The sequence below is a fragment of the Microcaecilia unicolor genome, chromosome 10 (assembly GCF_901765095.1).
Source record: "Microcaecilia unicolor chromosome 10, aMicUni1.1, whole genome shotgun sequence".
In the NCBI taxonomy this organism is placed as follows: Eukaryota; Metazoa; Chordata; class Amphibia; order Gymnophiona; family Siphonopidae; genus Microcaecilia; species Microcaecilia unicolor.
Window position 1 is genome coordinate 180,862,063 of NC_044040.1, and position 27,590 is coordinate 180,889,652.

The 27,590-nt window shown below is 43.2% G+C and overlaps 1 protein-coding gene across 1 annotated transcript in view; it reads left to right on the plus strand.

The window, feature by feature from the left end:
- Positions 1 to 27,390, plus strand: part of SELENOT (selenoprotein T) — a 47,370-nt gene extending 19,980 nt beyond the window's left edge. Inside the window, exons 3-6 of the mRNA XM_030216336.1 lie at positions 16,178 to 16,304; positions 22,947 to 23,034; positions 26,287 to 26,440; positions 26,649 to 27,390. Coding sequence (XP_030072196.1) covers positions 16,178 to 16,304; positions 22,947 to 23,034; positions 26,287 to 26,411 — 340 coding nt within the window. The 3' untranslated portion in view covers positions 26,412 to 26,440; positions 26,649 to 27,390. The remainder of the gene's footprint in view (positions 1 to 16,177; positions 16,305 to 22,946; positions 23,035 to 26,286; positions 26,441 to 26,648) is intronic.
- The last annotated feature ends 200 nt before the right edge of the window (positions 27,391 to 27,590 follow it).

A 27,590-nucleotide genomic window follows, 5' to 3' on the forward strand; every position in this document is an offset into this window, starting at 1 on the left:
AAGAGAATGGGGTCCATTATCAGTGGGGAAAAGTCTTAAATGTGTAGCTTCGGATGCTACATGCAAACATTACCTGTTGATTTCTGACTTTTGAAGAGCATATGGAATCACTTGGGCCACAACTCCAAGTATAAGTCTATTGGATTCTATGGATATTGTAGAGGGAACCTGTGTTTCTAAGCTTTTTTTTTTTTTTTTTTTGCAAAGCACGTTTGATTAAGAGGTACCTCCTTATTACAGTAGATACACCCTATCCCACCAACTCTACTCCTTTGGCACCTCTTTTTTTTTTTTTTTTTAATTATATTTTATTGATGATAGAAACTTTACAATAAATCCTTACATTCAAAATGATTTACAACAGTAGTTTACCATGCCACTTGGTGTTATAGTCTTAACAGATTCTAAATATCATCATTACATTTTCTTTTTACCCCCCCTCCCATACCCCCCCCTTCCCCCCCATTTCCCCCTTCGCCAGGTTGCTATATGTTGTTACAGTATTTATCCATTTATCCATTAAGCACTCTACTACGCGCTTTAGGTGTCAAGGTGTCCAGGAATGGTAACCAACATTGGAGATACTTCTCGCCCTTTGGAGTGGCTAAGTCTTGTACTGCCCTGCGTTCCAGGGCACTCAACGATATCATGTATGCCCTCCATACTTGGGCAGTGGGTTTTTCCTCCTGGATCCAAAGTTTGAGAATCGTTTTCTTCCCCATCAATACAGCTCGGCGTTGAAAATAGCGAAGTCCTGCTTTAGATGGTCCATGGATCGTGAAGATATTGAATAAAAGTCCTGGGTGTCTGACCCATTGAACCTTCCACATCATAGATACCTGTCTACAGACCATTGCCCAGAATCCCAGTATTGGGGGACAGTGCCAGAACATATGGCCCAGGTGTGCTCCTCCCCCTGTACATTTCGGGCAATCATCTGCTGGCCTTAAAGTAGCCCTGAATGCTCTATGAGGGGAAATAAATAATCGCATCACAAATTTATACTGGGTTTCTCGCAATTCTGCACTCCCACTCTCTCTATAGCATGTTTGCAGGTATGTCTGTATCACATCTTCACCAATTGTCAACCCCAGTTCCTTTGTCCACGCCTGTGCCAGTTCCCGATATGGTGCTAGAGGCATAGCAGCTCGAATCTGCGCATGATAGTATTTTAAGGGCACCGCCCGCTTTGCTTCTAAGTCAAAAATTTCTACCAACTTTACCCACACTTCATAGTTAAGCGCTGCCCCGGGGAGAGCTTGTATATAATGCTGTATTTGTGCATAAGCTAAGAAGTCCTTGATCTCTAACCCCTGGCGCCTCTGCAAGACCTCTCTTGGTTGTAATGTTCCATCTCTTTTAATAATCTGGAATAAGAAGAAGGTCCCCACCTCTCCCCATTGTGCAAAAGTACGCGATGACCTGCCCACCGGGAAGTCTACATTTCCCCTAATTGGCAGAAATGGGGAGACCTCTGCATCTAGCCCATACAGTCTGCAGACCCACTGCCACGCCCTCTTTAATGGTGTAAACAAGAATTTGATATGCTTTGGTGTTCTTATTTTACCTGGTCCCGCGTGTAACCAACAGCTGAAATGTATATTCCCGAGCATCCGACATTCTGCCTCTGGATATGTGAAATGTCCTGTTCCTCTAAACCAGTCTCCTATATGTCGCATGCAACCTGCAATGGATAGCCATTTGACACTTAGCACTCCCAGCCCTCCTTTATCTTTAGGTAAATATGTTTGTTTTAAGGATACCCGGGCCCTTTTCCCATTCCATAAAAACTGTTTAACTATCCTATGTAATGCTAATTCATCCCTGCGGGTCAAGAGAAGTGACAGTACCTGCGTTATGTACGTCCACTTAGGAACAATTATCATATTATACACTGCTATTCTGCCCCACAGTGATAAGGTCAGTTTCCGCCACATTTGTAACGTTTCTTTTGTGGATTCCCAGAGTGGTGCCAAATTAGTTTGGTGTAGTTGATCTAAGTTAGTAGGGAGATATATTCCCAGGTATTTTATTTTTTCTTCTTTCCACTGCAGGGGAAATGGCCCGTGCCACTGTGACTTTATCCTTGGTGTAGTTGGCAGGGCCACTGATTTATGTCTATTTAAAGTGAACCCTGAATGATAGCCAAATTCATCTATCAACTCTAATAGACTTTGCAGTGAGTGTTGTGGTTGTGTTAGTGTGAGTAGGATATCATCTGCGAAGGCCAGCACTTTCGTGGGAAGACTGGGGATTGCAACTCCTACTATTTCCGCGTTATTCTCTACTGTTCGTAGGAACGGCTCTATGTATAGTAAGAATAAGAGTGGTGACAATGGGCACCCCTGTCTCGTACCCCTCTGCACCTGGAACGCCTGAGATGCCATTTTGTTTACCAATATCCGAGCTTGTGGCTCCGTATATAAAGCTGTGACAGCACGCAAGTACCAGCCCCCCAGACCCACATACTTTAGTACTTCAAAAAGGTACCCCCATCTCACTTTGTCAAAAGCTTTTTCGGCATCCAGGCCTACAAGTAGAAGAGGGTCTCCGGCCTCCCGGCTATGCGCTAACGCTAGCAACGCTCGCCGAACATTAAGACCTGGATGCCGGCCTCGTACAAACCCCACTTGGTGTGCCCCAACTACATGGGGGAGGTGCACCGCCAATCGATCTGCTAGTATTCTTGCTAATATTTTAAGGTCAACATTGAGGAGGGAAATTGGTCTGTATGCCTCTAGGTTTTCTGGGTCTTTTCCGGGCTTTGGTATCAAGGTTATGAGTGCCTCATTCACTCCTAGGGGAAATCGTTCCTGTTCCACCACTTCGTCAAAGTATTTAGCCAGAGGCACACATACTCTATGAGATAACATCTTATAATATTCTGGGGAAAATCCATCAGTTCCGGGGCTTGTGCCTCCCGATAGCGACCCTATCACTTTTTGTATTTCCTGTGCATCTAGTGGGGCGTTAAGTTGTTCTCTCATTTCTAGTGTTAGACTTGGGATTCCTGAGTCTTCCAAGTAATCCCGTATTGCTGTACTCTCAGACTCTGGCTCTGCCCTATACACCCCAGAAAAATAATCTCTGAATAGATTCAGTAGGTCTAGGGGTCTATGCTTTCTGACTCCCGCTGGAGTCTTCAGCACAGAGATGTAAGAATTCCCTGTCCACACTCTAACTATCCGCGCCAGCAATTTCCCCGTGCGGTTTCCAAATTTAAAATATTGAAACCGTCTGCTAAATAGGTATTTTCGTGTTTTTTCATGGATTAATGTGTTAAGTCCTGCTAGATTTGCCATCATTTGGTCATAGTGAGCCTGAGATGGCCGGTGCTGGTGTTTCTGTTTTGAAGTTCTATACTGGCGTTCCAGTTGCACTATACCCTGCGTTAACCTTTTATTTCTCGCCGCTACATAGCTAATGATTTCTCCCCGCAGCACTGCTTTTGATGTTTCCCAAAATAGCCCAGGTGTATCTTGATGTTGATCATTCATCTCTGCATAGTATTCCCATTTTTGTTCTAAATAAGCTCGAAAATCTGGGTCTCCTGCTAAGTATGTAGGGAATCTCCAGCGCGTATGATATTCCGCTGCTAGTCCCAATTCTATATCTACCCAGATTAGGGTGTGATCGGATATTGCCATTGATCCTATCTCTGCTGTGTGTACAATTTCAAACAGAGTTTTTGTCACTAGTATATAGTCTATGCGGGACCACGTGTGATGTGCTTTAGATAAATGCGTGTACTCCCGGTGTGTTGGATGCAGGAGGCGCCAGGGGTCTACCAATTCCAACATTTTACAAAGATAATCTAGCCCTGTACCTCTCCTGAGCGCTCCCCAGGCTGTATTAGATGACCTATCTAGATCCGGGTCTAGCACCTGATTAAAGTCTCCTAACAATATCCAAGGGGCTGTGTCATATTTTGTCCCTAGCTGTACTAATGATTGTAAAAATTGTGGGTCTCGCGTATTGGGCCCATATATCCCACAAATGTAGTATTCCTTCCCTTGGTAACTTAAATGTATCAGCACAAATCGTCCAGCTGCATCTGTTTCTACCATGCGTGTTCGGCCCGCCAGGCCCTTTTTTTATAAGAATGGCCACCCCTCCCCTACGACCCTCTGCTGAGGAAGAGGAGTAACATTCTCCCACCCATTGCTGTTTTAGTTTTTGGTGCTCCTCAGTGAGCTTTGTTTCTTGCAAACATGCTATAGATACTAGATTCCGTTTCAAATGGGCTAATATCTTGGTCCGTTTAATTGGGGACGTTATCCCGGATACATTCCAAGATGCCATGCGCAATGGTATTGGTTTAGCCATTGCTTCTCATATAATATCTGAATTCAAGATTCTGATATACTTTAGGGTTCTGGGTCTCCCAGCCTCGACCCGTCCCCCCCCAGAGTGGTATAGATATGTTCGTGGCGTCATCTATGTGGTTCATTGTATAAATAACTTGAAAACCTGGCATAGGGTTAACCCCCCTCCCATTCTCCCTCCCCCCTCCCCCCTGCTCCCCTCCACTCCCTCTGCTCCCTCTTTCCCTTTCCAGCTCGCTCTTTGTGGCAAGCGGGTCCGTTAAACACATCCAGAGCCCGCCTCCAACCCCCTGAAATATGTGAATCATTTCTTTCTCCCTTCAACAAAACACACCATATAACATTTTAACAGTGCAAAACTTACAGCCATTAACTTATAGAAATTTGTCCTTCATCATGTAGCTTTGGCAATGTTGCCTGTCTCCTCCTTATCCCTGTTGCAAATGGCCATTGTTCTCCGCGCTTACTTTCACCCCGGTGAGGAGGTTATCCATTCTTGAGCTAAGGCTGGAGTTGAAAAGTTCTTCCATCCATTACTTGTTTGTATCCTTAAAGTAACCGGGTATTGCAAGACAAATCTTTGTTTCTTTTCTACCAGCTGGGTACAGATTGGTGTAAAGGCCCTTCTCCTTACTGTCAGAGATGCTGAATAATCTTGGAATATTCTTATGGGCCCTCCCTCGAACTTGGCTTCTTCTTTATTAGCTTTGTAAAGTCTGAGGACTGCTGCTTTCTGAGTATATCGGTGAAACTTTGCTATAATCACTCTGGGCCGATTTTCTCGAGGTGCTTTTTGGCCTATCCTGTGTGCCCTGTCCAAGTGTATTTCACCTCCCTCACAGACTTCTGGGAATCGCGCTACCAGCCATGTTTCGAGGGTAGCCTTAATATTATTCTCTGCCAGCGTTTCAGGGAATCCCACAAACCTTAGATTTTCCCTCCGCGCACGGTTCTCAAGGTCATCCAGCTTTTCTTGGTATTCTTTTGTCAGCTGTTCCAGCCGTTCCATATTTGTTCCCTGCTCCGTCTGGATATCTTCTACTTCAGAGACTCTTGCTTCCAATTCACCGGTTCTTCGGCTCAACTCTGTTGTGACCGCCGTTATCCCGATAATTTGCTCTGATAGTTGTGTGAAGCGCGAGTCAAGTGCCCGTACCACCGCGTCAGTGATTTCTGATACCAGCGATTCGCTTGGTTCTTGTGCTCGAGGAGCCGGCGGTGTAGCGGGCGCCATTTTGTTTTCGGCTCCGCGGAGCCTTTCGTCCTTTCTTTTTGCTGGTTTTACTGCTGCTGCCATGGCGTGCTGGATTACAAATTTGTCCATACACGCCTTTCAGGTAAGTGCAACGGCTCCGGTTGTGTTTCGCCGTCTGGGCTATGTAAAATTCGGGTTTTAAAGCGGGCTCTGGAGCAGACGATGTATCACACGTCCACCGTCGCTCACTGCGTCACGTGACCTCCTCCTTTGGCACCTCTTATTACAGTAGATAAACCCTATCCCACCAGCTCTACTCCTTTGGCATAATCAGATGCATGAATTACCGAGAATGGAATAGATGTCTGTTGAAAATATGGGTCTTAAAGCAAAGAAGCAATTTGTGAAGGTATGGGAGGGTACGTTCTGCTTTGTTGAACACTTTGGAATTCTGATGGACAGTTCCATCTGTTTACCTGGCATAATAAAGCTTTGATTGTGAACTATTGGCCCAGTATTAGGCATGGAATACCAAGGATAAACTGCCAAGATTTTAAGAGATTGGGGGTAGGATGGGGTAAGGTAGATGGGTGGGAGGTTTAGTGTTTGGTTGTGAAAAATTAAAAAAAAAAAAAAAACTTGTTTCAGCCAATGTTATGGTTTATGAATCTTGTCTACGATATGTGAGTTATATTTCAAATAAAGAACTCATGGTACAATACAGAGTGGGCTGTGTCTGGCATTGTGCATCACTGTTTAGTATCTGGTGATACAGCTTGTGCCTACATGTAAGGATGAGCTGAATGTGATAGTTTTCAGTTTACTTTTTAAAGTTATGATTTATTAGTTGTGCATTTGAACGTCAGTGTAATGCACTGATATTATAACCTGTTGAAAATTTGTAATGTTTACAGTGCCAGAAAATTAATGTTTATCTTTATATCCCGTTGTGCCTCTCTCACTGGGCTAGAAGAAAGTCTCCATTGAGACTTTTGTTTATCCTGTATACTGAAATAACTGCACCGTCCCTTCTAAGACTGAGCCACTGGCTTCTCCATCGTGCCTAGTTCAAAAATCCATAGTACATAAGTAATGCCACACTGGGAAAAGACCAAGGGTCCATCGAGCCCAGCATCCTGTCCACGACAGCGGCCAATCTAGGCCAAGGGCACATGGCAAGCTTCCCAAAGTTGACAGCCAAGTTCTAGCCCCAAAACAAGTTACTATTTGCTAAGTTTATGGGGAATGAACTTGGCAATCATATCGGACTTCTGTCTCTATAAGACAGTATAGTTCTAACAGATAATACTTTACAAAAAAAAAGTATCATATTGAATACCATTCAAAGTGATTGGTACTTACGTAACATTTGTTAGGGATATGTTTAGTTTCGGCACTTTAATTGTATACAGTGCTATGTAACAGTTAAGTTGTGTTAGTTTTCCTACTAAACTAGAATGGCGTCACAGGTGGATGTGGTCTGCATCCCATAAACCTCAGGCTCTAGAAGAAGCTGTTCTACAACACTTGGAAAATTTACATAGCTTTGAATACCTGAAGTATTTGCAAGAGAAAATTGGGTCCCCAGTTTAAAATTTTATACTTCAGAGTGTCATAAAGAGCTTCTACCAAGAGCCAAGTTTAGACACTCAGTTGAGTTTTCTGTATCGGTGTCATGTGAATTATGATTGTGTGTACTATTTCTGGAGATTAAAACATTAGTTTCAAAATGATTCCCTTCGTTGCTTGTTGCTCTTGCCAGGGTGACCACCATATTCTGCTGGCCACCATGACATAAGCTCTTCCATTGAAGATATGAGCATCACTGATAAGGTTTGGTTATGCAAAACTATAGGTTAGGAAACATGGAAAGTGGGGTATAACAGTTTGCATGATGTTTGAATAAGGTACAAGAGAGACATTGCCAGCCAGATCCAAGTCTAGTAGTCTTCCATTCACTTAGCCTGCAGAGGCCCCCTTGCAGAGCTCCTTTACACAGATGACCTTCGCCTGCTGATTGTGTGGTTCTGCCCTCCTGCATCATCAAGCTAAGCCCTTTTTCATCTCTCATTTCTGTCAAAGCAGCAGTGAGGAGACAGCAGATGCACCTGGAGACCAGATAGGTGTAGGGTGTCTTCCAACCGGGAAGCAGTACTTCACACACTAACCTCTCAGCCTGAGATTTGAGTATACATAGAACTTAAAATGTAGCAGGGGGATGGAAGAACTGTGACTTTGCTGCTATATTGCAAGCTGGCCCTTTGCCCACTCGTTCCTCAATCTGTTTTTTTTGTAACAAGGATGTAATGGAATGTGTATATGCAACCTTGAGATCTAGGATATACATATAGTAGTCTCCTTTGTGACATCTATCCCCTCCATCCTTCCTTTGCCAATTCTGAACTTTTCCTCAAAGAAGAAACAACTGAGAATCTAGTGTAGGGCATAAGCCTTGTGTCTCTTATCAGGATTTTGAATGTAACCCTAGATTCCTCTCCTGTGCAGGGACAACACGTGTTCTGTGGCTTTGATAAGGTATACTTCCTATTGTAAAAGACTGCAGTGGCTGGAAGGATGTTGGGTTCATATTAAATTTTGATCAGGGAAGGGGAGCACAGCTGATGAATCAAATGATGCCCCTTTGGAATGTAGAGAAGACCCATCTGTCGTAATCTTCCACCAAGCCAGTAGGAAAAAATTGAACTTTACCTCACACACCTAGGGCAGACTCGGTGTTCTTTAGAGACTAGAGGTTTTAAGTATAGTCAAGAAAAAGACTTGTCTTAGTAGAAACCACTTGTTTAGGCTGAAATCTTTGGTTTTGGGGCAGTAGTGCGTTGATCTTGCTGGATTGGTTCTGGTAAAATCTTTTGTGGTAGTAATAACCATATCTGTACTGGTTGATTTATAGAGACTGACCTGCTGAGAAATACTGAAGAGTAGAGCTGTGATCTTTAATCATGTCCTGTGTTTCACGTTTTTTTTCATGAGCTTCGAGTACAAGGCACATCGTCACACAAACTGAGAAACTCGCAGCTATGCCAGACATCTGGCTACAATTGCTGAAGTAGAAACTTCTCTCTGACAGAGATCTCAAAGGCATCATATACTTATCTACCTCTGCCAATGGAGGAGCTAACTGGGTTTGAGCTTATGGGGATGGAACAGGCAAAAAAAATTGTACTTGCTGAAAGATGGTATGCATGTGCTGAACCATGTAGAGCTAGCTGATGGGCAGCAGTCTGAGCAGAGAGCAAAGGTCCTCGGGAAGACTTTCCTAAATGACCTAACAAATGAGAGTATTGTCCTGGAAGAGTGTTGAAGTCCTTACATTTCTTAGCTCTTCTCATGACTACTTCAACTTTTACTGAAAAGTGTGACAGTTGGACCTTTTTAAATCCCGGAGATGGTATGACTTTATGATCAGTCTTTTGGAAATAGGTGAAATGTTAAGTGAATTGTACTGCATTTTGATGTCCTGGTTTTTGAGTATACCGTGAACAGATACAGCAACAGTTTTGTGTGCCTCTTTCAGGGGTCTTTTATTAAAGCTTAGCTCAAGTTATCTACAGGAGGGCCCATTTTATTCCTATGGGCCCTGCCGCAGATAACTCGAGCTAAGTTTTAGTAAAAGACCCCCCCTCAGAGTGCTAAAGACATCTGTTCTCTATTCCATTTTCTGCTGGAGCAGAAAAGGAACTGCTGTAGCCATCTTAACAAACTTTGGATATGAAATATCCTCATATGGAGACTCATTCCTTGGTGCTGGAGGAGACGGGTCAGATGGAATTTCTATAGGGTCCTCGTCCTCATTGGTTGGAGAAGGCAGTTGAGTGTCAGAGGGATCTAGGAAGCTGCCTACATTACAAGTGAATCCAGAGGCTAGAGAAAGCGAATGTACACTCTTTATGCTCCTCCTGAAGTAGATGCAAGCAAAACAATGGGATCTGATTGAGAATCTCCCTGTGCAGGAGTCTGTCTAGAAGAGTGAGAGGGTTCTTTAGGTCATGGTGGCAAAAGAACCTCAGGTTTGTTAAATAACCTTTTCAAAATCTGTAAACATCTTCTCAAGAAGAGAATGAGAATATCCTTGAACCTGAAAAGAGGTTGAAAATGAAAATTAATCTACTACTATAACCAATGCTGTTGAAGGAGTAGGCTGTTGCATAAAGAATTGCTCAGAAATGGGTTGGTCGGATCTTAAATGTGTGGTGAAGAGAGTTCTTTATTAATGCACAGAAGAGCTTTTACATGAATGCTGATAGTAGCATCATATAGCGGAGTCTAGGGCCATGCAAGCACTTCATTTACTTCCAAAGTAAAGCATCACTGGTAACATTATTCTATTGTCTCAGTGTTAACACATATTTAAATTTAGTTTCTGAGGATTTGGGCAGTAAGAACACATGTACCATTTTATAGTCTGAAGCACCACAAATAGAATAGCCTATGGCTGTAATTCTGGAAGTCATTGCCAGACAATGTAGTAAAAGCAGCTTAGCAGGGTTTAAAAAAGGTTTGGATAATTTCCTAAAAGAAAAGTTCATAAGCCATTATTAAGATGGACTTGGGAAAATCCACTGCTTATTTCTAGGAAAAGCAGCATAAAATCTGTTTTACTGCTTTGGGATCTTGCCAAGTACTTGTGACCTGGATTGGCCACTGTTGGAAACAGGATACTGGGCTTGATGGACCTTCAGTCTGTCCCAGTATGGCAACATTTACTGTGTATAATTGCATTCTCTATTGAAGTATTTTTCTACTTCCATAAAAAATTATCAGCCTTTTAAAATAAATTGTATCCTAAAAGCATTAAAACCTTTCATAAGAACCATGACTCATGTCTAGCCCTAAGCATTATAGTGATACATTCAATTTTGAGCAAAATCTGTCTGCTGAAGTGCCAGTTTGTCTTCTGCCTTTCTGATAGTTGCAGTTTTATCAACAGACTATGAGGAGACCATGTGATGCACTGAGGGAAGAGGACACGTTCTCTGTGTCTCCTGGGGTCCTATGCTCCTTGCATTCTCACCTTAAATGCCGAAATAAGCTCCAGTTTACTTGCAGAATCCTATGGACAAATTTTGTTGCTAAGTCTATTAGTGCTATGTCCTCTAAAGGGCTAAAGAAAGAAAGACTTGCAGCAGCCCAGCGATTCTAAGATGGCGGTGTCTGTCTCTTCGGCTGCTCCGATGTTCACAGATATACAGCTACAGCAACTTACAGCAGCAGTGGAGTGTGCTCTGGAGCCCTGACTTGGAAACACGTCCAGGCAATTAAACCAATTGGAATCTTTTATAATGGAAACTGTTGCCCACTTGAGAGAGCTTGAAACCAGAATATCCAACCTAGAAGATTCTGTGGAGCGAGGAGGAAGCAACATCATCGATCAGGATGGTAGCCTGAGGGCTTTGCTCTGAGCAGTCTCGCACCTAAAAATAAGCAACCAAATGATCATCTGTAGCGATCCATACAGGAACCGGGATATTATAACTAATTTGGACCGGAGGAGGTTCCTGGATGAGTATTAACCTAACCACCGGATCTCACCGGATTTGCATACTCGGGTCAGAAAGCAGCCAACTGCAAGGCGGAGATAGGCCCTGCTTCAGGTAATGCAGGCTCCCCTGAATTGTCGCCATCTCAAGTAGAACCTTTTACCTTACACAATACTACTTCATTGACTGATCAGGATCCACTGCCCAACATTCACTCCTGGCTGAGAGATTAAATCAGGTCTTAAAGCAATCGGCGATGATCTAGAGGCCTGTGGACAGACTTGCACGGTGAAATCACAGATCTGGGTCACAGGGTAGAGGAAGCAGATCAGCGACTCGATGACCATGAGGAAGCATTGGGGGTGGTTGATGATAGAATTCAAGAAGCGCAAGCCAGCTCACAATTGATTCTTGATAAATTGGAAGATCTTCTACCAGGATCTTGCGGGGCTACTTTACAGTAGAAGATGGAGCTTAAGAGAGCTGGAGCGAAGATCTTCTACCAGGATCTTGCGGGGCTACTTTACAGTAGAAGATGGAGCTTAAGAGAGCTGGAGCAGAGGGCTAAACAGGGATGCCTATATGCTGGGGAACAAGACAGGGAATCTCTCTCTCTCTCTCTCTCGCGCTCTCGCGCTCTCGCTCTCGCTCTCGCTCGCTCTCGCTCTCGCTCTCTCACACACACACACAGATGTTCCTGCGTTGTCGTAATACGTGTGAGGAGAGACATCTGCAGGAGTATCTCTGGTTTGGGAAGAGATCAAGAATTACCCATGACATTAATTCAGACACCAAAAGCTCTCCTTCAGGTTTGGGTTCTTGTATTTTTTTCTATGTGGACTAATAAAGGACTACAGTACTTGTTACAGGTAGTTAGCTATAAAGCCCTTTGATACTGTGCAGACAGAGTTTGGCTTGGCTATTTACAGCTCAAGCACTATATTGCTTCCTTGCCATGGACTGATTTGACTGGGGGCGTGCAGGAGACACTTATTATGCCTTCACACTAGGGTGTCAGCAGTTGGTACCACTAGCTTACCATCATTGCTATTTGAAAGAGACTACTGCAGACTTGGACTATGCGTTGTTAGCTAGGAAATGGTTCAAGGATCTTTCTTGTCACTTGTCTTCTGGTCATCTAAAGGATTTTATTCTACGTATACACAAGTGACAGGAGTCTGTGGTGTGTGAGGGAGATGCTATATAAATTTTGCTTTACATCTGCATATCTCCCCCCATAGGGCGTAAAAAGCTCACAATTCTTTACAGGACATGTGTTTTAAATGTGGCCTTCATGGAGCGACTTTAGGGCATATGTTTTGGTTTTGTCCCAGAATTTCTACTTTCTGGACCATAATATTAACTACTATAGATACTTATTGGGGCTGTTCAGTTGTAATGAACCCATTTGTATTATTTGGACAATTCCAATATTCAGCACCTGAACCCAGAGTTTTTAAGCAGTTTTTGCAAAAATCGTATGGTTTAAAGACACTTTACATCATTAGTTGATACCTGCAGGACCTGCCCTGCAATCATGGCAATCCCTGCTATTACTTGCTCTAAGGACAGCAAGGCATTTCTAAATTTGAGTCTCAGATTGGACGACGATTCCAAGATACATGGGAACCTTTTTGGTTGACCTTATCAGCAAGATCTCGTAGTCGCCTATTAAATATTTAAATCACTGGTTTGTATGAATTGGTCTACAGCTGGCTGTGTGCAGAGGAGGAGGGTGGTTCTTCAGGAGAAAGAGGATGGGATTTTGCAGAATTTGTTGATGGACCCAAGCACATGTCAATGTCATAGTTGGTTTGTCTTGACTGATGAAATTGCTACTAGGCTAGATGGCTATCTGAACCAAGGCATCTGGCATATAGACACTAGTATGCTGTCATACTGTGTTATGTATAGGCTGTGTTGTTAAATTATTCAATAAAAAAAGATTTAAACTTCAACAGACTATGCTCTAGAGCAGTGGTTCTCAGCCAGTGTGTTGGAAAACACTAGTATGTCACCAACAATTTGACAGAGCAAGCTCATGCTTTCCTTAACTATGTGCCTACATACTAAAGAGAGCACCAAGCAGAGAACCAAATACTACTACTACTAAACATTTCTAGAGCGCTACTAAGGTTACGCAGTGCTGTACAACATAAACAAAGAAGGACGGTCCCTGCTCAAAGGAGCTTACAATCTAAAGAACGAAATGTCAAGTTGTGCAGTCTAGATTTCCTGTGTAGAGGCTAGGTACCGAAGGAGACATTGAAGAGGTGGGCTTTAAGCAGAGATTTGAAGATGGGGAGGGAGGGGGCCTGACGTATTGGCTCGGGGAGCTTGTTCCACGCGTGGGGTGAGGCGAGGCAGAAAGGGCGGAGCCTGGAGTTGGCGGTGGTGGAGAAGGGTACTGAAAGGAGGGATTTGTCTTGAGAGCGGAGGTTACGGGTAGGAACGTAAGGGGAGATGAGGGTTGAGAGGTAAGGAGGGGCTGCAGATCGAGTACATTTGTAGGTTAGTAGCAGAAGCTTGAATTGAATGCGGTACCTGATTGGAAGCCAATGAAGTGACTTGAGGAGAGGGGTGATGTGAGTGTATCAGTTCAGGCGGAAGATAAGACGTGCAGCAGAGTTCTGAACGGACTGAAGGGGGGATAAGTGGCTAAGTGGGAGACCAGTGAGGAGTAGGTTGCAGTAGTCAAGGCGAGAGGTAACGAGAGAGTGGATGAGAGTTCGGGTGGTGTGCTCAGAGAGGAAAGGGCGGATTTTGCTAATGTTATAGAGGAAGAAGCGACAGGTCTTGGCTAACTGCTGGATGTGCGCAGAGAAGGAGAGGGAGGAGTCGAAGATGACACCGAGGTTGCGGGCAGATGAGACGGGGACGATGAGAGTGTTATCAACTGAGATAGAGAGTGGAGGTAGAGGAGAAGTGGGTTTGGGTGGGAAGACAAGAAGTTCGGTCTTGGCCATGTTCAGTTTCAGGTGGCGGTTGGACATCCAGCCAGCAATGTCTGATAAGCAGGCTGATACTTTGGCCTGGGTTTCCGCAGTGAAGTCCCCATAACTGCTGCCTGATTCTGCTTCTCTCCATCCTTACTGAACATTGTTGGAAATGTTGCAGATCTCGTCGTCCTTCTCCTCCTCCTCCTCAAGCAGTTGGCATTACTGCATTCTGTGCATCTGCAATTACTGCTGCCACCAGATAAGCCTGGAAATGCTGCATCCTGCTGCTGCTTCCTCGGTGTCCATGGCCAATACCATTGCTGGCTGCAGAGGTTGAGGAGAAGATGGACTGAGAAAACACCCGCTACTCTCTCTTCTTTTGGCTTTCCTCATTAGATGGAGAATGTGAGTTTAAAAGGGGGACTTGTGAGATGAGAGATATTAGAAGGGGATGAAAAGAGAAGGTGCACTTAGGTTTGGAGAGCATGGTAGCTGAAGGATATGGGGTGTGCCTGGTGAAATATTACAGAAGAGGGACACCAGGATTGGAAAGTCCCCCCCCCCCCCCCCAAGAATGGCCTTCAGGCTTGAAATGAGGGAGAAGAGGGACTTGAGACTGGGCAAACGCCTGGGACTGAGCAGGGATTCAGGGACTCTGCCACTGTGAGAGAAGAGCAGCTGGATGGGGGTATGTGTAAGAGTGGATTAGACAGGCTGGGGTATTTGAGATAAGGCACAAAAGGTGGAATGGAGTGGCATAGAAAGGTGATGTGAAACTGAAGGATATAGTGAAAGTAGAGAAAGGGTAAGAGGAAAGGGATAGGTGGGACGAGGATGGACATAGAGGAGCTGGAGAGGAAGTGAAAGGAGGAAAGCTGAATGATGGGGAAGTGCAGGGGCTGATGGGACACGAGGAAAGAGGGCTGGGGGTTGGTTTGAGTACAGTGAGATGGAAATGAGGTTCTAGGTATTGAATGAAATTCTGGGAGAAACAAGGCTTGGGAAAGAGCATGTGACAGAGGAAGGAATGAGTAGAAGATGAAACTAATAGGGAAGAAGTGAAAAACAGATATTTGACAACTAGTGGGTGGGTGGAGATAAGGAGTGAAAGAGGTGAAGTCTAGCTATAAGTTGATAGAGGGGCACAGGAAGGAAGAATGAAAGGAAAGATCATTCAGACTTTTAGGGAAGGAAGGGAGAAAACAACGAAGAAAGACTGGAAAGATCTAGTACATCATTAGAGTGGAAAGAGACCTTGGGACATCCTCGGTTAGAAAAAAAATGTTTCCCACATAAGTGGTAAAAAGAAACATCAGTTTTTGGAATGTGCATTCTTGCATTTTTGTATGTTGCTCTAGAGAAGGAAATGCATTTATGTTTGTTTGTTTTCCCCCCTCCTGTGTTTTGTTAGACACTGGTTTCTCGGGATTTCCATTTCTAACTTTTAGTCTCTTTTTATTCTTTAATTGAGGGTTGGTCTGTGTTCTGTGTATGACTGAGGTGAGGGATTCTGCTGCCATTGGAGTCTGTTTGTAGAGCAGTAGGAACTGTATTGGTGTTCTGTCTTTAGTGCTGCCTTTTCAAACATAGTAAGATCTACTGTATTTGTCTCCTGAAAGGTAATGCTATTATGGGATGGAAGGTTTTGATATGAAGGTTCTGAATAGTTTATTTGCAAGATTTTGCGTTCCCTCCAGTGCTGGATATTTTGTGAAGTTATTTTATGTTGCCATTACAGATGTGATAACAGAATTTGAAAAAATATAAATAGGCTTATTTGTATGGCATACTGTAAGGGGAAACGGCTATCAATGCTCTGTACAGACTCTAGAATTGGGGGTGGGGGAGAGACCTTAATGCTAACTAACTGTTTAATGTGAAGTTGTCTACCACTGTTGAAATACTGTATATAGGCGTCAGTTGCAAGCTTCTCACTGAAGAAGCAAGGATTAAATGTGAGGAAAAATTGTTTTCCTTGCATTATTTTTAACTATAGTAAAATGTGTATTTTGTGTTGTTTTCATCAGGCACAGATTTTAATGATCAGTGTGTCACACATTAACACAGTCTATCAGAGGTGTGCCAGAACAGTTTGAGAACCACTTTAGCATAACAAAGGAGTGTACAGGTGTCGCTTCATTAAATGGATGCACTGACTTGAATGATGTAACATTGAGAGATATAACTGTGTTCATAATGGTTTTCTTTTTCTTTTTATAGGCACATTGCATCCTTCCTGTCAGTCTTCAAGCTAGTATTAATAGGCTTAATAATTATTGGAAAAGATCCTTTTGCATTCCTTGGTATGCAAGCTCCAAGTCTCTGGCAGTGGGGCCAAGAAAATAAGGTAGGATTTTTTTTTTTTTTTTAGTAATGAAGTAGCTTGAAGTGTGGTTTTTGTGGTACAGTCTGTTCTAAGAGACTTGGGTTGAACTGGGGTGCTCCCTAGTTTTCACCATCTTGCTGTTGTGTTTACATTATCATGTAATAGTGGAGTATGCTTTAGTACGTTCTTTCCTCTTATGGGCCAATGATCAGAAGCCGCATGCTGTTCCAAATAGCACTCTAAAAATAGCACCGGAACAGCGCAAGGCTATAACGCCTCTATGATCAAAGCTAATAGCATACAAATTTATATACTCTTATTAGCTGTGATTATAGGGGGTACTTCTCTGATCATAGGGTTACTTCTGTGGGAAGATTGTGCCAATCCTTTCGCATAAGTTAAAAAAAACCAGATCTGTCAAACAGCAGAAGAGGTTTGACAGGTCCGGGATTTTCTCCTGGACCTGTCAAACCTAAGCCAGCTCCCCCCCCCCCCCCCCCCCCCCAAAAGCACAAGATCTGGAGGGCTGGTGGACATCTAGCCCACCCACCCCTAAAGCACAAAAACCCAGATGGTCCAGTGGGACCACTATCTATCCACCCCCGGCAGCCTTACGTAGTGGTAGGGGGAGGAGGGAGGGACTAGCACTCCCTCCCTCCTCTTTGGGCGCCTTCCCAAAATGGTGGCGTCCCGCCCTTCCCAGTGCATCTTGGGATGCGCTGGGCAGGGCTTAACTTATGTTTTAAGCCCCACCCAGTGCATTCCAGGATGCGCCGGGTAGGTGCGATACTGCAATTTTGGGAAGGCGCCCAAAGAGGATGGAGGGAGTGCTAGTCCCTCCCTCCTCCCACAACCACGAGGCAGGCTGCCGGGGGGGAGGAGGGTGGATAGATAGCGGTCCCGCTGGACCACCAGGGTATTTTTGTTCAGTGGGGGGGGGGGGGGGGGAAGCTAGCGGTCCCACTGGACCACCAGGGTTTTTGTGTTTTGGGGATGGGGGCATGGAGGTCTTGTGTTTTGGGGGGGGGGGGGGGGGCTTAGGTTTGACAAGTCTGGGAGAAAATCCCCAGACCTGTCAGACCTCTTCAGTGGGACTCCCTCATTTCACCCTCGCTAGCAAACTAAACTGGTGTAAGGTTTGCAGCAGCAGCAGTGCCCTTGTTTGGCGCGCTGCCCGCTGATCTTGAGGGATGAATGCAGGAGACCCTTGTTTGCGTGCGTTTGGATGCAATTAGCATTCAGAGCCAGCCAGCACATTGTTACACCCGCTCACTGGCGCAGGCACTAGTATAGTGCTACTGGCCTCTAGTGCCCATGTTTGCTTCTGATCATTGGCCCATTAGTGTTCTGTGTTGCCTTGCCATCCCCCAAAACTGTTGCCACTTTCTAGTTTGCCCTCCTTTAGCAGTCTGTTCGTAGTAAGATTTGCTCAACTTTCTGCTACCCTGTAATTATATTAGTGTCTGACATGATATTGCATCATTCACCGACTTTTAACAATTCCCTTTAAACATTCTAGTGTTATGCTCTATAGCTGCTGTTGCTTAAGATATTGCAGCCACGCATTACAGTGCTTTGTAAAAGTCTTGTCACGTTCAGAGTACATTAGAAGAGTTCTGTTTCACAGATGTACACAATATATATTATACTTAGAACCCATATAGACTTAACTTGTACAGCATGTATTTGCAAGGAGAGTGTGCACAGGGGACATAGGCAGAGCTCACACTTAAAGCATGCTGTAAGTTTCACATATCCCTGCTGCATTTACTGTAAGGCAGTCTCATTTACCCCTGCTCTATGGCTGCTGTAAGTGTTAGCACCTAAACGTTAGGCACATCTGTACTGAGTTGTTATAGCATTCTAGAACGGCACCTTGGATCCTTTTATAGAATAGATTACTACTGTATGCCCCTAGGGTGCCTAAATGACGGTGCAGTTATAGAATTACCCTCAACATGTGAACATTGGGGTCCAAGATACTGACTGCATTATAAGTGAATGTTAGGTTTATAGTGTAATATATAATTAGTCCAACCCTTGACCATGTTGAGCAGTCCCATTTTATATGGAGTCTACAGTGTACTCAAGTAATTAAGAAACCAAAAAGTCTGGATTGCATAAGTTTTTGCACCCCTTTACACTTGGGGGAAATCCTTTTCGTAGCAACAGTAGGCACAGATCAATTAGGGTAGGTGTTGATGACCTTTGCACATCAGAATGATGCAGTTATGCCCATTTCCTGGTGCCTTGTAAAGCTTTAAGGTTTTAATCACACTGAATTTCCAAGGCTGAGAGATTAAATTGAAAATGGAATGAACCTATCTCCTCAAAACTGAGATTTGGCAATGGGAGGGCGTCTAGAACAGATTATTCCCCCCCACCCCTTCCACACACACACCCCAGCCTTGCTATACATATTTTTATTGGATAGTTAATCTTTTAAATCTGAACTTTGTGAATCAACTGACTTCCTGAAAACCAGGTCTCCTCTTCAAAGCCCTTTTGGTCTTCTCTACTTCCTTTTTGCACCTTCTTGTGTGTAAAGAATATTGGTTCTTCCTTTTATTTTTATTTTAATATTCTGGAAATTGCCAACTACACCATCCCTAAATGGCCTGAAAGTTCTATATCTAGCCAAAGCATAGTATGGTCTGAAATTTCTAAGGGGCCAATAGTTGCAGCTGCCACCAAAGAACGGTGGTCCCTCATCAAAATGTAGTGGGCTACAGATACATGTGACATCACACTCGGAGACGCATCACCTGCCACACATCCACTAAATTAAAAGTATTGCACAAAAGGAAACCCCTTATATCTACAGCAAATAGCTCCTCTAGTACCACCTTATCGATTTTTTTTTTTTTTTTTTTTTTTTGAGTTGCATCAAACATCTGCGTAAAGTCTCCCACCATGTTTAATCAAAGTCCTGCCAAAAAATAAATAAAAGGAAGGCACTAATAGCTGGTCACTAATAGATGCTGCAACTGTTTCTCTCCCATGTAGTTGACGTTTTTAAAACACACACCTCCCGTTCTTCACCACTTTCAACACCCCCTGTGCAAAAGTATTTTTGTAATAAAATGGCCATTCCAGTGTTGTGGGCTTCTACTGGGGCTGAAACCAACCCTCCCATTCACGACTTCTAATTTCAAGTGTTCAGCAGCATCAGTTAGCATAGAGGCCCTTTTACTAAAGATAGCGCCTGCTAACAGACAGCATGCACTAAATTCTGCACATCCTGTTTTATACCTATGAGCCATGTGGCACTTAGCACGTGCTAACCAACATTAGTGTGCGCTAAGCTTTTAGTAAATGGGCCCCATTGTTTCTTGTAAGCAGGCAATATGTGCCTTATGGTGCTGCAGAGCCTAAAGGATCTTATATTGTTTTATGGGTGAGTCAATGAATCATTCCAGGAAACCACTCTTAACATGGTCAAACCCCCATTACCACACAAAATCATGGCAAACAATAAGAATTTGATCCAGTAAAAGTTGCTCATTGTGTTCATCCTCCACCCAGAGTATGGCCAAACCAGACTATCAAAAAAAACTTTGCATTCCCCCCCCCACCACCACCAGCATTGGGTACCACTGTCCAACTGATCAGTTTTTTAAGCACCTCCCTAACCATATCGCCCTCCAGGTATTGCAGAATTCATCCCTTCAGTGATGGCTGAGATCATTCTTCATGTGCATAGGTTGCAAGCCAAGCCCCCTCCCACATTACCAATCCTTAAATGCCATACACCACCCATACCCCCAGAACCGCTATATTTACACTCGAGCCTCTTCCTACCCACATACTCTAATCCACAACATCATCTTGTTCACCTTTTCACCCCTTGCTCCTACAGACTTCACAACTCATCCACCCCCTTGCATTCACTCTCCACAAACAACCAGTCTCCAACATTCCACCCCCCATCCCTACTCCAAATTAAATCCCTCAGAATACCAGGCTTCCTAGGAGTTCGGCTCCAGCCCCTCTAAAATTCTACACTCGTATGTACACTTCACCTGTCCATCCCCACATGTACCTCTGAAGAAAATCAGAGTCCATCTGTCAAAATGAACCCTCACACACCCTAATTCACACTAACTGGAGCATCACTTGGCCCTTCCCACCCTACTGTTTATAAATTACTCTCAATGTAATTAACACTCTAACAAGGTGCAGAATAACATGGACATTGACAGTAACTCAGACTTTCCTAACAAGGGTCATGTTTACAGCAATTGAAGAGACCCCTGGGACAACACTTGGAATATCCAGCTCTTCCCCTTTCCCCCCCCCCTCCTCCCCCCTCCTACACACCCCCTTACCCCAATGTCTCACCGGGGCATACAGATATCAATATTTATTTGTAGCATTTGTATCCCACATTTTCCCAACTATTTGCAGGCTCGATGTGGCTTACATTATTCCATAATGGTGATTACCAGTTCCGGAAAAGAGAAATACATAGTTATGGTAGAGGAGACAGAGTGGGTTAGGTATTCAGATAAGGAAAGATTTTATAATAAGAAATGAAAGGTATTGGATTAAACTTCATTCGTGAATAAATTAGCTTGAACAAACAGGAATATTAAACTTCACTTATGATAGAATTAGTATGGACAATATCAATCCCAGCTGCCATTCTGGGAGGCACCACTTGCAGGCCACAGCAAAAACACAAGTGTTTGAGCTTGCTTTGGTAAAGTAAAACTCTGTGTCTCTCCTTTGAGTCACTCAGCTGTTCCAGGTATAACAGAGCTTGTACACCTTGTTAAACTTTTCTGTGACTTGCAACCTTCATGGAATAGTTCTCTGAGAAATACACTTTTTTTATTTTAGATTTTTTTTTGCTCACACCTTTTTTTCAGTGGTAGCACAGGTCTCGCTTCTTGCAGTAAGCATTTAAAATTACTGTTTTGTGGGCAAAGTTTTAAGAGCTTGACAGTGACTGTTGACACACCAGGCCTCTCAGGCCTTCTAGCTGCCTTCTGATGTTGTGTCCTCTCGATCCATAGTGTCCGCATTGTAATCCAATACAAGCTTGTCTACCAGCCATCTTCCTAGGAATCCCACAAATTGTGATTCAAGCAGGGATTCAAGGAGGCTCACAAACCTCAAATTGATGTGATGATCAATTTTCAAGGTCAAGTTTGTTTTGTATTGCTGTGCCTTTTTTTTTTTTTTTAGCACTAACCAATCGGACAAGGCCTACTGCTCCATATCGATTAGATGGGCCCCTAAATTTCACCATTTGCAAAGAAATGGTCTTCAATTGCCTGCTGAGTTTTTATCAAATTTTACTTCAAGTGCTAAGAGAATTGAATCAGTAAGCTGCTTTCTTGTGTTAGTCTTGGAACCTACCCTCCCTCAGTCTGCTCCACCATCACATGGCCTGCATCATGCGGTCAATCTCTGGCCTCCTTCACATCCTTAGCCGACATACCTTGTGGACTACAAATTTTGTCCATAAACTTCTCATTTATTTACTGGGGCTTTGGGTGGGTTAGAGTAACACACAAAGTACCAGATGGGGGTGGCTGGCTGACCGGTCCCCCAGAGAAAAGGCAGCCACCCACCTCGGCACATCATGTGATCTTCACTATAGTTAAATAATCTTGGGTCTCGCTATGAACCTTTACTCAATGTCCTTAACCCACATCTACTGTTTCTGAATGGACAGTCCAATTGAGGCAGTATTTTGGTGGTGCCAAAACTATATCCAGTTTACAGTGATAAACCTGACAATGCCCCAAATGGTATTTGAACTCACTGAAACTTTTACAGCATTTTCCCAATCTGTACACTTAATTCCATCTCAGAATTTGTTTCAGGAGCTACATTTTTGGCACGTGTATGAGAAATATCTTTGTTCAGATTCTCTAATGAAATGGCTCAAATCTTTGTCCAGTATTCAAATTAGCTCATTATTGTGATTAGAGACAGGTGGGTTCTGTTTAACTTATGGGCCATGTTAAAGCAGTTTTGGAATTGAGTCTAACGTGCCTTTCCTGTGACAAAAGGTGCAAAGACTAACACAATCAGACTTTTGTTTTGTTTTTGAATACTGTATTTCTATAATTTGTTCTTGTTTGTGAAAAACTTTTTTTTTTAAATCTTATTGTAGGTATTCTTTTTCTCAAACATTTAAATATTTGCTCACTTTCCCTATTGAGTTCAGGTTCTTCAATAAACTTGTTTTTGCTGTCTGCAGTTCATGGTTAAATGTTGCATTTTCCTGGCTCTGAAACCTCCAGAATTAAGTGTTGCTGAAGGTTACATCATGTTATCCCTTGTGTAATGTACACACACTTTAAAGCATCTGAACTTCAGATAAAATTTAATTCACTTTGCATTTACTACATGAAGAGATTCAGAAAACATGTTTCGTTGCCACAGCTTTTAAGCTCCCCACAGTTGATGTCCACAAGAGCAGAAGAAAACTCAATCTTCTCTGGCAATCTGAGCTGGAATTTGGGTGTGAGAAACTTGCCAGCATATTTGTGATCAGTATTGCCAATTAATTTTTGTGAGGTTGGGGAATTTGTTTCCTTGAGTAGGAAGCAGTGATGCTGCTTTAAAGGCGCAGCTTGAATTAGATGTGTTCACATTCTGTTTTATCTTTCTGAAATACGTAAACACCTCCCTTCTGTTTTGTTGTAGGTCTATGCTTGTATGATGGTTTTCTTCCTGAGCAACATGATTGAGAACCAGTGTATGTCTACAGGAGCCTTCGAGATCACTTTAAATGGTGGGTTCTCAGCAACTTAGTGTCTAGAAATACTATCCTGTAAATGTTGGCACTATTTTAGAGTAACTTTGTTATACACCCATGGAAAGAATAACCTTGCACAGGGCCTCTGTAGTTTTCTTCCTATTAATTATGTCTCTTCCAGAACCCTGTTTGGGAAGTTCTTACTCTGCGAGCAGCTAGTTTTGATAGCTGAAACAGTAAAACTACCAATTTAGCATTACTAGCCATTTTGTTCAGAATGTTTAACAGTTAAGTTCTGTCAACCTTCTTTTTAGTAATTGAAGGTGAAATTCATTTTTATGGGTTCTACACATGTCCCATGCATAGGAGCCGGCTCTGTGGGTGCTTGAGCACCCCCAGTATTCAACAAATTCCTTGATTGTGTCCAGGGAGACATAATTTCCATTCGGTTTAGCACCCCCAATAATTTTGAAAAGTTGGCTCCCCTGGTCCCATGTATATGAATATTTTGGGTAGTGTCTTGTGTAATCTAGTTTTCTTAAAGAGCTTCTTTTATTTTCCTTCAGATTGCTTTTGAAACTGGATTACCAAGCAATAAATGCATGCAACTACAGTGCCCCTAAATCCTTCACGCTTCCTTTGTGACAGCCCTCACCTTATTTGATTAATATTGACAGCTTGCACTTCATAAGAGGTCTTTAGTCTTGTCATCCCCTAACTGGGGCTCAGATAGAAATAGATGCTATTTTTTTTACATTAGAAGTCACTAGAAGGTTTTGCTCATCACATGGTAGTATCTTTCTGAATATGTATTTGGGCACCTCAGTATGGGTTTGTTTTGTTTTACTTTTTTTAATAAGTTAAAAAATGTACTTTTCTTTTTGTTCTGCTAGACCAGTCCAAATGAATGGGTTGTGTCTCCCTACCAGCACATGAAGGTAGAGAAACTGAGCTCTTCAGTGACATCGCCAGTATAAGGACTGGTGCATGCAGTAGGTTTGGTGTTGTAGGCCTGAATCCCCAGGGGATGAAATTCATTGATCAGTTTGTGCCTGGGGTTCAGACCATAGTCCTTACTTCACTTGAGCTTGAAGGGATCAAACTCTGTCTGGGACCCTGTAGCCCATGGGCTTCGCAGCGGTCCATGTGTGTGTGGTGGAGGGTGCCTCATAATCCATAGTGGCCGTCAGCATGCCTGGGATAGGAATTGCAACAGAGTATATGGGATGGGGTTACATCCCATCCCCAGGTAAGCCTGGGGATCCTCTGAGAAGTGTGTCAATGCTGTAACTCCTCTCTCTCTCCTGACGCTGGCCTCTCTTTCCTGTCTTTGGCAGAAACGGCAGCCATTTTATAGCCAGCCCACCTGCCATAGGCAGGTAGGACTGAGTAGCATGATGGTCATGGTAGAAGCCCTTATGGGCGCTGAGATCACAATGGATTAAAGCCATTTCTGACTCTGCGTGGCAAGTGCTGGTGGGGTTCCAGCTCCCTGGATCTGACTAGCATATCATGACTGCATGGGCCCTGGTTCACAGTTTAAAGTGACCTAGGTGGCAGAACCAGGAATTCATTTGGATTGGGTTCTATTCTCTACCGCATGAGGGTCTGGATAGACTGTTTAGACGGTGTAAAGTAGATGCCCTTGTCACAGCTGTGACCAAGAAAACCACAGTTCCAGTAGAGGCGAGTCAGCACTTAAGGATGCGTGAAATCATACCCTTGCTTAATTAGCTGTTCCACCTTTTATCGCCTCGATGGTAGGGATTTAGTCTTGTGTGAGTGCTGTGTGGCCAAAGTCCAGTTGCAGAGTCGTTGAAGGTTGTTCACTTGGAATCGGGAGTGGCTTTTCTGGTGGATATGGCCCAAGGAGGTTTGATAACAGACAGCTTGATGTCACAAGGCTGAAGCCAGTCTCCACCCAGCTCCATCCAAGGTGGTTTTTATTCTTCTCAATACAGCCGCCACCATCTTGGTACAACCAAAACAATTAAATTGATAGGGCGACAAGCTCTGCCTACCGGCTTCAGCCCACATAATGGGCCAGATAGGATCATGCCGTTCCTTGTTATCAAACCTCCTAGATATGGCTTATGATCTTGTATGTGCCCAAGGTGGTGGCTTGTAGCTCTGGCATCGTCATCGGGGTGACCGACTCGTCCTCCAAGGTGCATGTAAGCTGCTTTTCAGGGTCACTTGCTGCTCGGAGATGACTTGGGAAAGCTCAGTTCAGGATCCACCCTGGAAGACTACAGCATTAGGGAATTTCTCAAGGCTCTGTTCACTCTCTCTCTCCCTTTTACCCTATGTTGTAAATAGTTAAGTATGTTCCCTAAGGGGTCTCAAATTTTCAGTTTTCTTTGTCCACATTGGGCTGTTTTGAAGGATTCCGGGCTGCACTGCTCCTTCATACCAGTGATGTGACTGGAAGAGTTCAGTTACCCTAGCAGCACATTGAGGTAGAAAACGGAGCCCATTCTTCTAGATTGGTCTAGTAGGATTCAAGGAAAGGAAATTAAACAGGTATGAATAAACTTCAGTGGAAGAGTAGCCTAATGGTTAGAACTGCAGGTTGAGAACATGGAAGCCTGGTTCAAATGCTTAACCCTTTATTTCTTCCTGTGCAAATTCAGATTGTGAGCCCTCCAGGGACAAACTATACCTGAATGTACACCACTTTGTAGACAGTATATAAATTTGAGTTACCGTCACTAGAATTGATTAGTAGTATCTACAGCAGTCATTTCCGTACCGCTACTAGACACATGCAGCACTGTACACATTATATGCAGGTACTTCCTCTGTTCCTAGTGGGCTCACAATCTAAGTTTTTATACCTGGGCCAGTGGAGTAACATAACATAGTAAATGATGGCAGATAAAGTGACTTGCCCAGGGTTAGAAAGAGCTGAAGTGGAAACTGAACCCGGTTCCCCAGGATCTCAGTCCATTGCACTAACCATTAGATATGCTCTGTACATTGCCGTAGGATGCTCAAGGAGGAGCTGTAGTGGCATTTTATATTTTATGCAGTTTCTTCATGCAAAACTGCTTTTGAGTTCTTCAAGGATAATTCTATAGACCATTTTATTTGCACCAGCGTTCTCTCTGATAGTCTGCAATATTGTTTTCTGTACATCTGCAGGTTATTGCAGATAGGGCTGTGCTGCTGAATTGTATAAAATGCACAACAAACTATCTTTTTTTTTATATTCCAAGGAATTTTCTTGGCATGGTTGAATTCTGAAGTGTAACACTTTGTTTTTTTTTCTGCACTTTGTTGTGCCAGATGTTCCAGTGTGGTCTAAGCTAGAATCTGGTCACCTTCCATCAATGCAACAGCTTGTCCAAATTCTTGATAATGAAATGAAGCTGAATGTGCACATGGACTCCATCCCCCACCATCGATCATAGCCTCATCTTCACAGCACTGAAAGTATCTTGTAAGAGCACTTTGGTTATCAACGCCTGGTAAACTGAACTGAGCAGGAGTTTTAATCCCAAATGAGTCAGTAGTAGATTGTGAGTAAGGGAGGGGGAGATTAAATTGGGAGAAAGTGTCAAGCCCAGCTTCTGAAATTACTGCTCTTGTTGTATTCCATGATTAGCCAAATAACATTATTGTAACTCTTCCTTCTGTTTGCATTTAAGACATGAAGGCGTTTTCCAAAGGTCACAGCGTGGTTGACAGCCATGAAGGCCTGCACTGAAGACAGACACTGTGGGTGTAGGCTGGATGTACCTTCTGCAGACTCGTTGAGCCTCTTGAAAACACACATTCAGGACAGTCTTTCAGCGCTGAAATGACCTGGCAGTCTGCACATTATGGAGTGCAATAATTTACTGTAGAATTTCATCTTTTTAAGAAAGTTATGTCAAGCAGTTCAGAGTTAAAATAACAATGCTGGCATTATATAATTATAGTTTTGTTTGATATTCATGTTTTATAATTTTCAATTGAATTGGGTTAATATCTTAATTTTTTTTTTTTTTAAAGGTTTGGCTACAGTTTTTTATACAAAAGTTATGTTTTCTTTGTTTAAATGAAGCTCTAAGAATGAATTGGGTGACCCCGCATGACTGCAAAAGCTTCTGATGTTTCTGGTTGTTTCCAGTTTCTCAAACTCGGTCATGTCAAATGCTGTATATTTTAAGAGTATATATTAAAGGATTGTGAACAGTACATTGTATACCAGATTATGAGCTAAATTGTATGCAGAATAAATTGCATCATTTTGTGACTGCAAATGCTAATTGACCATCTTACAAAATCTCTTTGCCAGGCTTGGAGTTAAGCCAGTTTCTGTAAGATTTTTAAGCTAGGCCTTTATATCTGTCATTAATATAGAAGCAAATTAAGTTAAATAAAATATACATTTATTGTGAAAATTAACCTAGAGCTTTGAAATATATTTTTTTATCCCTGAAAACTTGGGGCCCTGTTTACTAAGGTGCGGTAGCATTTTTAGTGCGTGCTAAAAATTGGCGTGTGCCAATGCTAAAGACACCCATATTGCTAAAAAACACTAGTATGCCTATAGCACGGCTTAGTAAACGGGGCTGTAAACTTCAGAGTACTTCCACAGGAAGGTA